Source organism: Poecile atricapillus, chromosome 2, assembly GCF_030490865.1.
Source record: "Poecile atricapillus isolate bPoeAtr1 chromosome 2, bPoeAtr1.hap1, whole genome shotgun sequence".
In the NCBI taxonomy this organism is placed as follows: Eukaryota; Metazoa; Chordata; class Aves; order Passeriformes; family Paridae; genus Poecile; species Poecile atricapillus.
Genome location: NC_081250.1, coordinates 3,126,060 through 3,143,064, shown reverse-complemented (window position 1 = coordinate 3,143,064; position 17,005 = coordinate 3,126,060). Strand labels below are relative to the sequence as shown.

At 47.6% G+C, this 17,005-nt stretch overlaps 1 protein-coding gene across 1 annotated transcript in view; it reads left to right on the top strand.

Annotated features, from left to right (window-relative positions):
• Positions 1–5,554: 5,554 nt before the first annotated feature.
• Positions 5,555–17,005, top strand: part of VIPR1 (vasoactive intestinal peptide receptor 1) — a 102,922-nt gene continuing 91,471 nt past the window's right edge. Inside the window, 1 exon segment of the mRNA XM_058833211.1 lies at positions 5,555–5,740. Within this exon segment, the coding sequence (XP_058689194.1) occupies positions 5,672–5,740 (69 nt within the window). The 5' untranslated portion in view covers positions 5,555–5,671.

The window sequence follows — 17,005 nt, the reverse complement described above, 5'->3', positions numbered from 1 at the left end:
CCAGCAGCAAGTCCAAGCAGATGCCTTGGGAAGAGCCCTGAATTTTTTATTCACTGTTTATTGCACTTGTCAGTTTACACCAAGCCTCACAACATTTATCACAAAAATTAGTGAGATTCTAGAAATTCCTCTTTCCAGCTGCTGAGGTCTTAAAAACAGTTCATTATTTTAACAACAGAGACTCTCATCACCCGGTCAGAAGAAAGTGGGGCTTGTTCTGTGGACTCCAGCAGCCAATCCTCTCCGTGCAGAGCAGCTCCGTGATGCATTCGGCCAGGCTGTGTAAAATGTTCCATTTCCTGCCTCCTCCACAAAAGCATCAGCTGTGTCACATCCTCTAATGATAAGGTGGAGGCTTTATCTCCCTCTCTAGAGCGTGTTTTAGCCCAAGCTTTTATTTAGCTTGTGCAATCTCTGGTGTCAATCACCGTGTTGGTTTCCCCGCTTCTTGTGCCTTCTGCTGCCAAACGAGAAAAAAAAAAACATCTCAGTAGCGAGGGCAAAATGTTCCTTCATGGTGGCCACGACCTGGGACAGAACCTGGGCGCTGTTATTTTGGGAAATGTGGTTGTAGGCATGCTGAGAACTGTGCTGAGCAGATTTCTGCCCTCACAAGCTGGCCCTGTCCTCCTGGGCTGTGCAGAGGAGAAAGGAGGCAGAGGTGCCCTGGAGCAGTTTTATGGTGTTCCCAGTGTAAACAGCTCTGCTTTAATAATGCATGGGTTTCTACCCACCTGAACTCATTCCATCCCTGCCATCCCGAGTCTGGAGAAAGTTCTTGCTTGTTAGTCTGTTTGCATTAGTTTGAGTTTTTTGGTTTTTTTATTTAGTTTGTTCTTCCTGAGCTCAAAGATTTTCTCTTTTTCTGCCCAAATGCAAATAAGATTATTATTTTTTTTAAAATTATTTTTAAGCAAACTGTTTTATCCAAGCATTTTGTGAGTGGATAGTCCCCTGTGGATATGTAATAGTAATTGCAAAACTTATTTTTTTCTGCTCCCAGTGGCTTTGATTGTGTGAAAATAAATGTTGAGTACTATGAAGCAATTAATCCTCAGCTCTCCTGGAAGTTGGGTAGGTAATTACTGCTATCTTTAGCTTACAGACTGAGGTGAGCATCAGGAACTGGATAATTTGCCCTTGCCCCAGAGATCAAGGACAAGATTTTAGCCTGCTTTTATCAGGTATATATTTTTAATTGAAATATCCCACTCCTGCTCTTCAGATATTTCATATTCTGCACTGGTACATCCACCTCTGCTGCCCTCACAGCCTGAGACATTAAGCAGGTGGAGATTTCCAGGAGAACTTCACTGGAAAACTTTTTGGGACAACTGGGGACTGAAAAAGAAGAAAGTCTGAGCTTTCAGGCCTGCTGGGTTGTGGTCAACTCATTTCAGATTTTCCCCAGGGCCACTCTTGTGTTTCCACCCCACGCTGAATAAGGAGCCTTAAACCACGGGAAAGCACCAAATGTTTGTGCTTCATTTTGCAAATAATGAAGTCCTGTAGGTGGATGGAATCGCCCTGTTTGCAAAACACCACAGCCAGTGTTTGCCTGCCTCTAATCCCCAATGCAAATAATGCACAGGAATTTATTTTGCAGCTTGTTTATGGGATGTGATGCTGTTACTGTATTCAGATGAAGGCACAGAGTGGAAAGCAGAACAGATGCATTGTGCTGGCTTTGGAGAGGAAGCTAAATGGGGAACGTAACCCCAAGGGCACAGAACAGCAAATCCAGCCTTCAGCAAACTGCTGCATGAATCAGCCCTCAAATATTGTCCTTCTAGACACCACTGCTGTTAGTCTTTGTGTTTCTGATTGCCAGAGGCACAGAGGAAAAAATAAAAAATAAAAAAAATCATGAGCAGGAAACAACGAGGTTGCTTTTATTTACCTCTGCCATTGGTGCCCACCAAAATTTCTTATATTTGTCAGAAATTTCCCCCAAGCAGCTCCCAGAGAGATAAGGCATTTTGTGAAGGATGCCACAGCACAAATGTTAATTACATTTGAGGAAGGGGATTAAATAATGCTAATGAAGAAAGGCAGGCCCAGAGAAGATGCAGCAGCCCAAGACAGTGATCACTGAGGTATCTGTGCTGCTGCTGAGGTGAAGAGGAATTAGATCAAGGCTTTCTCGAATTGTTCACATCTGAAATCAGGGAAAAAATCACTTTCTAGGCTGAAGCATCAACTTCCAAATAAAAACTTCTAAACTAAATAAAAAATCACTTTCTAGGCTGAAGTATCAACTTATTATCTGAGAGCCTGTTCAACACCAAGCAGCTGCCACCTTCCAGCCTCCCCTCACAGCCCCGAAGCTTGGGAAGGACTTTTGCAGGGAGGTGTTGGATGGAATCACAGTGAGGTGAGCACCAAGCTCCCTCCAGCAGAGAGAAATGGAAGCTGAACTGCAGCAGCTCAAAACTGAGCCATGCTTTGGGGGAAATACATCTTGGAATGGTAATACTTGAGAAATTCAGCTTGATAGCTGGGAATTCTCCTGTTCCCACCCACCCCAGGCAGAAATGAAGGTTTAAACCACGACCAGCTCCAGACCATGCCATAAACCCACCAACATTTTGAATTCTTCAGGCTCCCACTGTTGTTTTAAAGAGGATACACAGGGATGAGAAGAGGGCAAAAAAAGATGCCAAAGGCATGGCACAGGTTCCAAGCCTGGGGCTCCAGAGGGTTTGGGGCTTTTCAGTCTGCACTGACACAAATCCTTTAGCCACATGGAGGAGGGAATGTGACCACACTGACACTGGCAGTGTAAGATCTGGGGGCATGGGATGAAAAGAGCAGCAGGTGGCTTCAAAACCAAACAAGCAGATTTCTCCCAACCCTGTGGGAGTTCACTCACTGCCTTGCAAGAAATGATCAGATTTTTTTAGAGAGCTACCTGAATTTGGTGAAGAACTGATGAGAAAAACATGAGCTTGCCCCTGTTTTATCTTGCAGCTGGCCTGAGCAAGGAGTAACAACAGGATGATGTCTGGAGGGAGGCAGAGGTCCCACAGCCTGATGTTGGTTCAGTGAGGCACAGAAGGGTGGAGGAGGACCAAAGTGTTTATTTTACCTGTTGTATTCACTGTAATTTCTAACTGGAAGTAGCCAAGCCCCTCATTAATACTCAGTTGCATATTAACTTCCACACCCCTCAGGATGCAAATGAAGACCCAGCCTGCCTCACATGCAGACTGCAGACAACAAAACCCCACCTGTAACACGTGATTGTTCCACCCCTTTGGCAAGGCCAGAAATTATGGTATAGGAGGAGTCTGGATAAAATTAAATATGAAGAAGAAAGAAAAAAAAAAAGGGGGGGAAACATCTCTGTTTGCTCAGGATCAGTCACTGGACTGTGTCTCTCCTCCTTCATTGAGTGCAACCAGATTTGTGGTGTTGAAAACAAACTGTTGGTGAATCTGTGGCAGTTCTTGTTGAACAGGACCAGACTTGAGAGCTGAATTGGTTTTAATCAAGAATTAAACCCAGCTGCACCCAGCCCTTCTGATCCCTGAGGACCAGCAGGATCACAAGAGGGGTTTTTTTCTTCCAAATTTCCATACCCTCAACACAGCAAATCCACAGGACCTCGATCCACCACAGTCCACAGAGCAAAATGTGCTTCAGACTTCTCCTGTAAAATCACAAATCCTTCAGATTTCCTCTCCATAAAGAATCAAAAAAGCATAACCTGCCAATAACTTGCTCCCCTCTTCCTTCCCCCCCAAAATTTATCTTTAACATGTTACTTGAAAGCATTCAGGCTTCATTAATAAATGAAATAAGGAAGCCCAGAGAGGCTGTAATTAGTGGGGGAATGCAGTGACCAGCTAATCAGCTCTGCCCCCATCATTTTAAGATCCAAACTGAGCTTTATATAGCTTTGCTAGATGTTCAAACCTCTGTACAACTAATTGAGGTAATTAACATCTTGTCCCTCTTTTTACAATAGCAATTATAGGCCACCATCAGGCCTATGATGAGAAACAAGGGAGAGGATTGGGATTTTTCGTATCAAATGCAAAAAAAAAAAAGGGAAAAATATTTTCAATACCAATAAATTCACATGTCTTTCCATAAAAGTGGGGAGAAAAGACACTAAACTGTTTTTTTCTCACCCTTTACAGGGTATCTTTAAAAAGTGGATGGTTTAATAAAAGCTAAAAACTGGATATAACTTTGGATTTTTAACCATTAAACCTTTAACTTAAAAATGGCCTCTTTCTTGGTTGTGGCAGTAAATTGAAGAGCCTGGAATTAGGGAGCTGTCTCAGGGGCCTCCCAAGTATGAGGATTTTGTTTTCTTTCCTCAAGGATTTTGTTTTTTTCTTCGGCAGGTGGTTCACAAGACAACAGATCTGTCCATCTGTTGGAGCCTGAAAATCTAGCAGGGCTAGGGAGAAAGGAAAAGTGAGGAGGGTATTATTTCTCTTTTTTTACCATTTTTAGAGGGCTTGTTTGGCTTTCTACACTAAAGCAAGCTTAGATCTGAGGCCTGTCTTGAGTTGAAGGGAGCATTGCCCTTTAATATTAAATTAAATGCTGCCCAGTGTGCTGGAAACAGGAAAGATTTTCGCATTTTTATTAAAAATGAAGGTCAGACTGGTCTTGAGCTGTTCTTCCAAACTGAGAAATCCAGAAATTCCATGTCAGTGACCAACAACATGGAATTGTTCTTTTTCAGGGGAAAATATATGTACAGATCACTGAATTGGGCTGGGATTTTTGGCCCATTAACCACTTCTTACCAAGCAGTTATTTCAGAGGAAGCCAAATGCCTCAATCAATTATTCCCTTCCAGCAGTGCTGGGTCACATTCCCTAAAGTGGAAAGGTGAGGAGAAAGGAAAGGAGAGGGGGAAGGAAAAGAAAGGGGGGAAGGAAAAGAAAGGGGGGAAGGAAAAGAAAGGGGGGAAGGAAAAGAAAGGGGGGAAGGAAAAGAAAGGGGGGAAGGAAAAGAAAGGGGGGAAGGAAAAGAATGGGGGGAAGGAAAAGAAAGGGGGGAAGGAAAAGAAGGGGGGAAGGAAAAGGGGGGAAGGAAAAGGGAAGGGAATAGTGAAAAATAGAGAACAAGGGGGAAATGGGAAAGAAAAATAAAAAGGGGGACAGAAGGGGGGGGAAGAAAGATGAAAAAAGAGACAAAGTAAAAAGAGAAGAGAGAGGAAAGGGGGAAATAGTGAAAGGGAAATGTGGGAAATAGGAGAGAAAGGGGGAAGAGAGGAGGAAGACGGAGGAAAAGAAGAAATAGGAAATTAAAAGAAAGGTGAGAATGGAAAAAGATAAAGGGGGAAAAATGAAAAGGAGGGAAGAGAAGGGAAGTAGGAAAGGAGGAAAAACAGGAGAAAGAAGAGGAAAAAAGGGGGAAAGGAAAAGGAACAGAGGTCCGAAGAAGCCGTGTAAGAAGGAAGGGGGAGGAAAGCAGCGGTGCAGAGCGGGGGAAGGAGCCGGGGCTCGGGCAGAGCCGCTCCCGGGCCGTACCTGGGCGGGCGGGGGCGGTGCCGGGGGCGGTGCGGGCGCTCTGCGGAGCGGAGCGGGCTCTGTGCCGCTGCCTCCTCCTTCTGCTTCTCCTCCTCCTCCTCCTGCCTCTCCTGCTCCTGCCGCTGTGCCTGCTGCCGCTGCCGTGTCCGTGTCCGTGCCGCCGGGAGCCGGGCAGGATGCGGGGCTGGCTGCGGGGCTCGGCGCTGCCCGGCGCGGTGCCGCTGCTCGGCTGCCTGCTGGCCGCGGTGAGTGACCCGGGGCGGCTTTGCGACAACTTCGGGCAACTTTGGGAGCGCTGGTGGCTGAGGGCAGGTGGATGTGCTGCTGTGCCCTGCTGAGCTGGGAAATAGGGCTCGGTTTGCCCTTAGGCTCAGGTGCGCGTTCCCTTGGCGAGGGAGCGGAGCCCTCGGAGCTGGAGGAGCTCCAGTCGGGATTTTAGCGTTTTATTTCACAACCCGCTCCCGGTTTCGCTGTCATTCAGGTTTGCCGGCTTTCGGTTTGATTCGGTTTCTGTTCAGGAGCTTGAAGAGTCCTTGCAGGGCTCGCCCCGAGCCTGGGGATAACGGGATGAGAGTTCCCGAGGGGATGGGCAGGGGGCTCCGGGGCTCGGGGATGGACAGGGAGCTCTGGAGCTCGGGGATGGGCAGGGGGCTCGGGGATGGGCATGGGGCTCCGGGGCTCGGGGATGGGTAGGGGGCTCCGGGGCTCGGGGATGGGCAGGGGGCTCCGGGGCTCGGGGATGGGCAGGGAGCTCTGGAGCTCGGGGATGGGCAGGGGGCTCCGGGGCTCGGGGATGGGCAGGGGGCTCGGGGATGGGCAGGGGGCTCCGGGGCTCGGGGATGGGCAGGGGGCTCGGGGATGGGCAGGAGGCTCCGGGGCTCGGGGATGGGCTCTCCCCGCAGCTGCCCACGAGAAGTTCGGCAAAGCTCCTCTTCCCAGCGCTCCAGAGCCGGGGGCAGGGGATGTGTCTGGGCTGCCGGGTCCATCCTGGGTGTGATTTCCCCGCGGTCGGGTCGGTGATGGGGACAGTGCCGGGGCAGGCTGAGCAAAGGGGGTTTGTGTCTCCTGCTGCCATGTGTGCCTGTGCACACACACACAGAGCCACACGTGCCAGCAGAGCTGATCCTCCGTGCCAGCAGGCACCGGGCACGGCTTCTGCACGCTTATCTGAGCTCCCCGCTCCAGGGAAAGGTGTCCCTGCCCATGGCACGGGGTGGAACTGGACGATCTTTAGGGTCCCTTCCAGCCCAGACCATTCAGGGAGTCTGCAGTTCTCTGATTTCGCTGAAGCTTTCTTCTCGCACCTCGTTTCCTCACAGTGTTTGATTTGTTACGAGGCCGGATTTAATTTAGCAGACTGGGCTTGGGGGGAGATCTGGTGCTGGCTGTGCTGAGTGTCCCTCTCACCTGTAACCTTCTCCAGAGCTGTTTTCTCTCTGGAAGGTGCAGCTGCCTCCCCAGCATCCTGTAGGGCTGGGGACCCTGAGGTTGCCCACCAGAACTGGGTTGTACCGTGGGCTCTTGGTTGCAAGTCACCTGTGTTTGCTCTGCTGGCCTGGTGACAGTGGCTGTGGTCGCAGAGACATCACAGAATTGTAGAATGGTTGGAAATAAATATCTGATTCCAAAGCCCTATGGACAGGACGGGTTTCAGTAGACCAGTTGCTCAGAGCATCATCCAGCCTGGTCATAAAGCGGAGTCAGATCAGCCAAGCTGAGCCTCAGAGAGTGGAAGTTAACCCAGATGTGTCAGTGCATCACTTGTCTCCTTTTTCTTCTCCCCTTTCTTCTCCCCTTGTCCCACAGAAAAATGAAACAAATGGATTTAATTGCAATTTTTTTTTTTGGCCGTCACCATGAGCCACCCACCCATCTGCATTGCCAAAGACTTTCTTAGAGGATGAACAGGTTGTGAAAATGGATTTAAGTACTGAAAAAAAATGACCAGGCAATCAGTTCTTGGAATTCTACAGAGCTTGCTTTAGGGAAGATCTGAAATAGCCCATGTGTCCAGGGCTGGAGCTGGGGAAAGGAGAAGGGGGCAGCGTTCTCATCAGCTGCTGGAGCTGCTCCAGTTCTTGCTTCCACTGAAGCCCTTGGCAAAATTCCCATTTCTTTAAAGATTGTTGGCATGAGGAGCTCCTCCGGGGCTGGATCCTGCAGAGGGTGAGGTCGCACGGCTGCCGAGGTTCACCCTGCGAGGGGTGGCAGGATCAGGCTGGGGGTGATGCTCTTGGGTTGCCACCAATAAGCACAAACCCCTAAAGCTTTGGGGGAGCACAAGGCACAGGCTGTAACTGCTTCCTTTCCAACCCTTTTATTATTATTCTGTTGTTGTTAGTGTTCCTGGGATCTGGTTCACACCGGTGGGTTAAAAAGATTCACATGCTCCTTATCAGCACTGATCTGCAAGGTGACTAATACTGAGCTGCCTCAGTGCTGGAGAAAATCCCTGCTTTGTTTCTCAGTTTAAACCTGGGATTTGATGCTGATTTTTAAAGTAAAATCAGCTCTGCAATCACAACCTGGCTCTGGGACCTGTGATGGCTCAGCAGATCTCTGTTGGTTTGGGTTTCGTTCGTTTAATTTATTGTGATAATTTTTATTGGTACGTCCTTGGGAGAAAAAAAAAACTGAACAAGTGGCTGATCAACAAGTTCAGCGCCATAAAACTGTTGCAGCCATGTGGTTTCTAATTGCTGTTATAAACTTTCACCTCTCAGCAGATCTCATTTGCTCTAGTTCATCAGGCCAGGCTCACCAAAGTCCTGCCCTCCTGCCAGGGGCACCTTTGAAAAGTTGGAATAAAAGTGTTGACGTGGTGTAAATGCACAATAATCCCTTTTAGGTTCTTCTGTGTTGGTTTTAGGGGTGTAATTAAGATAATTTGCCTGAAGAGCTACAAATTAGACACTTTTTTTTCCCCCCTCCCAGTGTTTGTCTAGAACATGAGATGTGGATAATTTGAAGCAGTTGGTGGATTCCACGTGCCTTCAGATTTCAAGCTCCTTGAATTAGCCAAATCTGCCCATCTGGTGCAATTTGTGCTTTTCTTCAGAGTTTTGCTCTGTTCCAGCCTTGAAGTAGGTTTGTGATGGAAAAGAATAAAACAACTCAGATCTGATTCTTCATTAGTGCGAGTGCAAATGCTGGAAATGTGATCAGTGTGGAAAATCAGCGCAATCTGAGCTCACGGGACAAGCACTTCAGCTGTGTCTGTATCTCCTTCCTCTTGTCATTGATTGAGAATCTGTGAAGTGACATAAATATACTTTAAACAATCACTGCTTTTGGCTGAAACACAAGGTAGTCACTGGAATCCTCCAGCCCAGTTCCTGCATCCAGCACAAAGATCCTTTAGCAATAACAACACGTGTTTAACAAAGGCCTGGCCACAAATCCCGAGCGTATCACTGGGTGTATGATTTATTCCATTTATGCTTGTATAAATGCATGACTGACTTTATTCAGGAGAACCAGTTGCCCAACCCTGTGTCTGGGTAGCTCTGAAAGCCTCTCTGCCTCTCTATAACGCTGAAGGTTTTCAGAGAGGGCACATAATCAGCAATAATAATATTGTGGGAGCTCTTACTTAGGGCATAAAAAGGCAAAATTGTAAAACAGGGAGGGGGGAAACGTGCTAGGGAAAATATCTAAAGCTGTTTCAAGCTGTGTTTTACTCCAGCATTCACACCATCATTATCACATCCTCCCCACAGGGGTCTGTCTCCAGCAGGGAAACTCCGGACAACCAGCCAGGAATTGTGATGGGCTGAGTCCACCAGGGTGTAATTTAAAAAGAGGGACTTTCACCAGACACTCAGCATCTGGAGGCAGGTGGGACCATGGACAGGGAAAGCCGCCTGGGTTGTGATTTTTGGGTGTGGAGGTGCTTTCCCCCCTTTTTTACAGCACTTTACAAATATTCTAGTTCCAAGCTTTCGCTGTTGTAGCAGCAGCGAGAGGTGTGAGAGCCAGAGTGCTGCTCCAGGTAGAAATGCAAATTCAGGGGAGTTGCATTTTGTCCTGTGGTGGTTCCTGAGGCTGACAAAACATTTTGTTCTCGTTCTCAGGGCTTCTCAGTGACTTTGTTGGGCGGGTTTTTTGTCTCCTCACACTTGGCTTTCCAAGGAGGGGTCGGGGCAGTCAGGGGATGCAGAGCAGGGGGATGCTCTGCACATTTCCAAAAGGGTGAGTGGTGGGACCGTGTCAGGAGAGAGCTGCTTCAGCTGCCAGGCTGCCTTAGGAATGGCAAACATGCAGAGTTCATATTCATTTTCAGGGGGGAAAAAAAAGGAAAAAAAAACAGAGAGCTTTTTGCCTTTACCAGATGGTCTCCAGCAGAAACAACTGGAGAGACTGGTGACTTGTCAAAATCAATCTTCCACATGATATGCTGATAGCCTGGGAGGACTGGGAATTTTCTGGTGTTTGGGCTAGAATGTAGACACAAATCTCTTGGAACAGAGGGAAGAGGGACAGGGGGGAGATCCAAGTGTCCCATTTATTGGCACCAGACACTGTGGAGATCAACAAGACCCAAGATTTGATGATCTTTTTTAAGCCAGACCTGAGTGCACTTGGAGGAGATTTGCCACACCCCAAGTGGCTGAAATTCAGGAAAGGGCTCAGATTATCCGTGCAGAATAAAAACTCAAAGTCAGGCTTTGGTGGGGAGCAGGATTCAGCTGGGATTAGGTGAGAGGGAGGTCACACCCTGCCCTCAGAGCAGGTCAGCACCAGTGTGGCAGTGTCACTTCTCTGCTGTAAACGGGATCCCTGCTGCACCACCCTGCCTCAGGGGACATGGATTTGTGATTTTCCAATGCTTGGGAAAGGCTGTGGGATTAAATGTATCCCCACTCCCTGCTCTCATCAGCTTCCTCTCTTCTGTGTTGGAAAGAAGAGGAAAGTCCTTTGCAAGAATCAAAATCTAAGAAATGCAGCCAAGAAAAAAAATCCCTAAATGTGGTTTTATGGGGCCAAAACCACGGCCAGAATGAGCTGGAGGTGAGTGGAGAGCCCAGAGCAGGAGGGGCTGGATGGACAGACACACAGACTGTGTCATGGCATGGGTTTGGTTTCCCCCTGTGAGTGCTGAGTGCAGCTTCTCCACTGCTCCCTCCCTTCCGCGCTCCCAGATGTTTTCCAGAAGTCACAAGCTCCCACAGCTTCAGCTGGGTGGGACCTGAGCCAAGAGGGGAGACGCTTTTGCCTTTGAAAATGAGATCTCAGAGGGCTGCAGTGGAAGAAAACCCAAACCTTTTGGTTTATGAGAGGGCCAGGCATGAGAAGCCAGACCTCATCCCACAGCTCCTGCCATGGCAGGGAGGTCCTGCCCGGCTGGAGGAGGCTGCTCCCCACCTGAACAGCTTTTTTGTCACCATTCCCTTTCTCTGGGAATTCATTTCTCTGGGCTGGTTCATCTCTCTGGACACAACCTTCACCTTTCCCGGGATGCAGGGAGTGTTCATTCCTCAGGAAGTGCCCGGGGGGAGGTTTTGAGGAGGGGATTTTTGAGGAGGGGATGAGCTGCCCAGAACCACTGGTTATAAATAAAACCCATTTATTTGTTAAATGGGGCAATGCCAGGCTGCTTCAGCACTGCTCGAAAACCTAAAAGCTCCTGAAGGTGTAAAAAAAAAAAAAGCTGCAAACTTTCCTTCTGATGAAGATGTTGTTAATACATCACAAATACTTTCCATCCCAAAACTTCAGCTTTATTAGGGGCATCCTCCTTGGCTGTAGCTCTGCCACAAATCACTTGGAACCAGCATAAACCCTAAGGAGGGGAGAGCTGTAATGGCTTATGTTTAATAATTGCCAATCTGCACAAATAGAAACAGCTCCTGTGAACGGGACCTGACCTGCTGGGAGCGAGCAGGTGAGGAGAGGAGGAGCAGGCAGATGTGAGGTTTCCTTGCTGTCACAGCCCTTGTCTCTGCTGCCTTTTGCCCCCAGAGCTGTGGGTGCCAGGAGGGTGCCAGGAGGGTGCCCCGGGGTCGGTGCAGCCCTGGATGGGGCTGGCATCAGCCCTTGGCTGGGTCATTTGGAGCTGGGTGGTTTGTGAAGTGAATTTCAGGAGGTTTCTGGCAGCAGGGATGTGTGCTCAAGGCTGCAGAGCTCGCATTAGTGCTGCTTCACTGGCTCTTTATTGGGGCAGATCTTATCTCCAGCACTGACATATATATATACATACATAAATATATATATATAGGATTTCCAGCATGTAAAGGCCGGTTCCTGTACAAGACTTTAAGAGACCCTGATGTATTTTAAATTAACACAGTCACTTTTTCAGTCAACTGCACCAGTAGATATTAAAAGCTTTAAATTCCTCCATTAGTCACATTAGGTGGATTTCTCCCCACCAGGGCAGTCCCTAACTCTCCATTTCACTGTTTGCATTGCTGGGAGCTGGAGATTTACACTTCTGTAAATCTGTTTGGCATTTAAATTTCAGTGTTTGCACAGAATTGTGATTATTTTCTAATTCAGAACCAAATTGGGATTATTTTCTGATACATTTCACTAAGGAGCTGTACAAGAGGGTGGGTGATGTCTTTTTGATAAACTCTGTTGGCTGTCATGGCTTGGCTCCATTGATCTGCATCAATTTAAAGTGGAGAAGAGGCCAAAGAAAGTGAATACAGGGATCCCAGCTCTGTTTGCTGAGCCACCATCCCCATGACCCTGTTCTTTTTTCAGCAGGGGTGTTCCTCCTCCTGTATGAGCTCCACAGTTTTTTTCATCCTCATCTCTGTCATCCCATCAAGAGGGACGGGGAAAAAAAAAAATCTATTTAAATACAATTCTTGTCTGGAGGGCAAAATATCAATACTTGGTGTCTCCTTTTGAAAGCTGAAATCTATTGAGTGTCTTTGAGGCTCCAGCCTGGATTCTGTGTTTAACAGATGTTCCAGCTAATCCCTGGTGATCGGCAAGACCCCAACCAACATCTGGGCAGTGTCCCCAGGGCCCTCACAGATGTCACTGGCTGTCACAGATGCTCAGCCTGGGAGCTCCCTTGCAGGTGGGATTCTCCTGGCAGGTCAGGACACCCCGATTTTGGTGTTTCCCTGTGGGTGTCTGAGTGCCCAGGATGGTCTGAGGCAGGCTCAGTGCTGCTGACCACTTTCAGGCCACTGGAGGGGTAGAAAAATATCCCCACATCATCCCTTTGCAGGTGAGGGGTTGGAAGGAGATGAACTTTAAGGTCCCTCTCAACCCAAACCATTGTAGGATTCTGGGACTCTGTGATGCTGTGAACACCAAAATTAAAGTTACCTCATTCTGCACCTTCCTGAAGCCTCACAGACACAGTGGCACTTCAGTCCTTTGGCAGACACCTCTCTTCAGAGATCTTAAGCCTCAAACTGGTTTCTTGTGTTGTGTAAGAGTGAAAGGAAAAAAAAAAATATATATATATATAAGGAAGGAAATTTGCTCCATGCTGAGCTTTTCCCTGCTGCCTGCTTTATTCCTTACCCAAGAACAGGTTTTATTTCATCTCTCCCACGTGGCAGCTCAGACTTTGAGGAACACATCCCCTTGCCAGGCAGGAAGGAAACAAAATCTAATTAAATGTACTGGTTGTGATGACCACCACCCCCCCCCCCAAAAAAAGTTATCCATAACAGCTCTGCACATTTTACCAAAATGAAAAGCAGCCTCAAGGCTGACCCTCAGCGTTTTTATGCACTCAGCTTGGAAATATCCAGGATCCAAACCCTGCTGGGGGTTACACCTCTGCCACCTTTATTGTGCCATAGCCACATCCACCTCTGATTTTAAGTGAATGTGATTCTTGTTGTATCTTCTACCCCATCCATTTGTCAGGGGACAGGGGAACTCCTCCATCCTGCCCATGGCTGTGTGGGACATGTACTTGCTGCTTTTTTGCTTTTATTCTTTTACTTTTAAGTCACCTTTTGCTGCCCTCAGCAGTTTCCTGAGTGAAGATTAAACCTGTGCCTTGTTTAAAGTGGCTAAAACTACTTCATCCTCCTCACCATCAGCGGCTGGGCTCAGTCCTGGTGTTTTTGGGTTTTTTTCCCATGTAATTTGGGACAGTTCAGCAAGGAATGATGTGGCTGCTTTGCTCCCTTGCTGGAGTTCTGTGGAGGGATGCTGGAGCTTTGGGTTTCCCTCCCTGGGAGTTCATGGGGTTTTCCTGCTGCCCTGGGGTCATTCCAAAGCAAAATGCAAATGGCAAAGCAGTGAATCAATTCACTTGTTTCCTCCCACATCTGCATCCATCTATTTGGTTTTTTTTTTACCATTTTCATCCTGCCTTTTAAGAACAATCAGGCTTTTCCAGCCCCTTTTCACAGTAGGAAGAGGTTGTCTTTTTGCTTGACATCCTCAGAGGCAGAGAAGCTGCTGCTGAGAGAGTTCCCAGCTTTCCAGGGCACCAAGGGGAGGCCAAGCACTACACGAGGAATTTCTGACGTGCTCAAGTGTCCACTGCAAGGCTGAGTGCATTTTTTGGGGGGATACAGCATTAAACACATCTGCAGAGCCACGTGGGTCTCACCAGTGATCCCTCCCAAGGGAATTTTCCACCCTTTCTGCTCTTCTCTGCACCCCAACTCTCCTTAGACACTTTAGTTTTTGCAGAATTTCTCTTTGCAAAGCCTTTTTTCACCTGCTGGAGATGATGCTTTGTGGTTGAGGTGCAGGAGTTGTTCAAACAGTTTTGTTTTCAGCAGCATCTCCAGCAAAATTAAACTTCCTTCCCCCTTGCCCCTCTCCCTCCTCCCTTTCCAGGGAATTCACAGAGCACAGGGTGTATCAAAGGCTTATCTTTAGGCTGTTTGTGTGCAATGCAGATGAGGAAAGTTTTTATCCTGAGAAATAACAGCTTATATTGGAACGACTAAAATAGATATTTATATATGTATATATATTTATGGATATAAAAATATGTGTTTTCAGGTATAGCAACACTTCCTGAGGGATAAAAGAGGAAAAAAAGCTGAGGATTTAGCCTGAAAATGTTTGGGATAACACAAAACCAAAGAATGCTGGTTGTGGAGGGTGTCCTTTGGCAAAACATCGCTCCCATCCCTCACGCCACAGACCTACAGCCAAGCTCCCAAATTAAATTCATGGCCCTTCTGGGCATTAAACTCCTCAAACTCTGTGGAAACCTGGATTTTTATGTCATGCCACAGTTTCCTTCCCACCTGCTCGCTCCATGCTGCTGCAGAGGTGATAACTCTTCACATCCCCGCAGCCCCACAAAGGGCTGAGGGTCCCACCAGCTCCTCCCAGCCTGGGCAATTTAGTTATTTTCTTTTTATTTCTGTAATTAAGGAACTTGGCAGAACTCAGAACAGCTTTTTCAGACCCATGAAATGCGTAGCTGGAAGTTTCCTCGCTGAGTTCCAGGCGTAAAGAGCCTTAAAAGCTTTTTTCTGCCTCTAGCTGTGCTAGTCGGTCTAATAAAAAATACCGTGTGTCATATATCAGCAGTCAATCAGGGCTGTAAGGGCACTTCATAAAACTCTGCTTTGAGATGTTGCTTTTAGATATCCATTCATCTTGGTCCCTACTTCTTTTGGAGATGGCTTGTTGGTGTCTGCCAGAGGCTGAAGGTGCTCTGGAAGTGCTTGATCTACACTATAATTAAATTTATACACCACGAGGAAAGGACTCCTGGTGTTGGTGTGTGTATTTGTGCCTTCCACCTCCGCTGTTGATTTCATTTGGGTCTTACAAACTTGGGGATATGGGGCAGGAACAGCTTTTCTGTCTCCTTAAATTGTCTGCCAACACTCCCATTTTGACCATACAGTTATTTACCTTCATTTTCTTAAAATCCACCTTTTTGCTGTGCTGCTTTGACTGGAAAGCTGTTCCCAGAGCCAGACATCTCTGGTGGTTAAACTGTGTTAGCCAAGCCCTGATGGTTTTGTAGACAGAAAAGGAAATTAGAGTTGGAGCTCGCTGCCTTGGGTCTACTTGACCTGAGTCTCAGAAATGCCTTAAGGGACCAAGAAAATATCTGGGAATAAGTTTAAACCCAGCTATAAAGCTGAAGCTTTGGTTGTCTGTGCAAATTTGTGTGTTGAGTGTTGTTGTTACAGGGAGACGAAACAAAGGCAGGATTTATTGATAAATCTTCCAAAAATGTTGAATTGAGCTGTGGAGGAAGAGCAAAGGGCTGAGGAAAAGTTGTGTTTTCCTGAAGGGAAGACCCTTCATGCAACTCAAGAACTCTCTCTTTGGGAAGAGAGATGGGAAAAGAATCCATGGGACTGTTGGGTCTGACCAGGGGCTGGCCAGGACCTGTGATCCCAGCAGGAATTGTCTGGGGATACAGGGATGAGGGAGAGGATGGAGGCTGTGGTGAGCCACGAGCAGAGTCCTGAACCCCAGCTGCAGAGGGCTTGGGGAGCTCCAGTGAGGAATGATCACAACCCTGAGCTGAATCCCTCATGTGGGACCCCCTGGCTCTGTCCAGAAGCCTCCAGAGCTCCAGCACTCCCAGGGACATTCCCTGTGCTGGGAATTCTGAGCAGCTCAGGTGCACTTCTCTCTCCTGTACTGCCTTTTTCCAGCGTGGACTTCTTTTTCCTCTGCAAATTGCTGTAATCGTGTGTCCCCTTCCTGCTCCTCTCTGCTGCAGATCTAACGGGATTTTATTGCACAATGAAGCTATCATCATCATCCTCATCAAACAGCAACTGTGTCTTTGATTCTTGCTCCCTTCCCCACTGTGGGACTGCTGAGGAGTCAAGTCTCTCTTTCCAGAAGGGAAGTTTAAATCTTTGGCAGGTTGATGCTCTCCTCTCCTTTATAGTGATTTCTTGTGTGTGCCAGCTCACCACTCAAACTTCCTGGGCTGTCAGCTCTGAAAACAAGTATTAAATATACATTTCAGCCCTGGGAGGAGAGCCCAACCAGTCAGAGAGCAATGGACCTAAAAATAAATGCTGATTTCCCTTGCAGAGTAGCCTGGGGAAAAGTACAGGAAAGGAACAGCATCCACTGGGGCAACCAGCAGGAGAAGGAGATGAACCAATGAATTCAGCTACAGATGGAGAGTTTAGGATGAAGCTGGGAAGCTCAGCTCAGTTCCAGACTCTGAAAATGAACTTTCTGCTGGGGGTGGTCTTGTGGCTGAATGCCTAAAACCCAGCCTGGAAATGAGACTTTCTTTTGCCTTGTTTCTTCTCACTTTTTTCTGCCTGCATCCTAAAGGCGTTGTAATTAATGCTTGGCTGGATTAGCATTGCTAATTGATGTCATGGGGATGATGTGCTCACCCCCTACACACGTGGACTCAGGATGACATCGGGGCATGGAAGCATCTTTTTCTTCGTGGAAGTGTTAGGAAAAATTTCATCTCTGAGTGTGTTGTCAAGCTTTGGAGCAGACTGCTCCTGTTGGTGGTGGAATCACCCTCCCTGGATGTGTTCAGAAAATGTGTAAAGGTGGTGCCTGGGGACATGGTTTAGTGCTGGACATGGCATTGATGGGTTTATGATCGACTCAGTGATCTC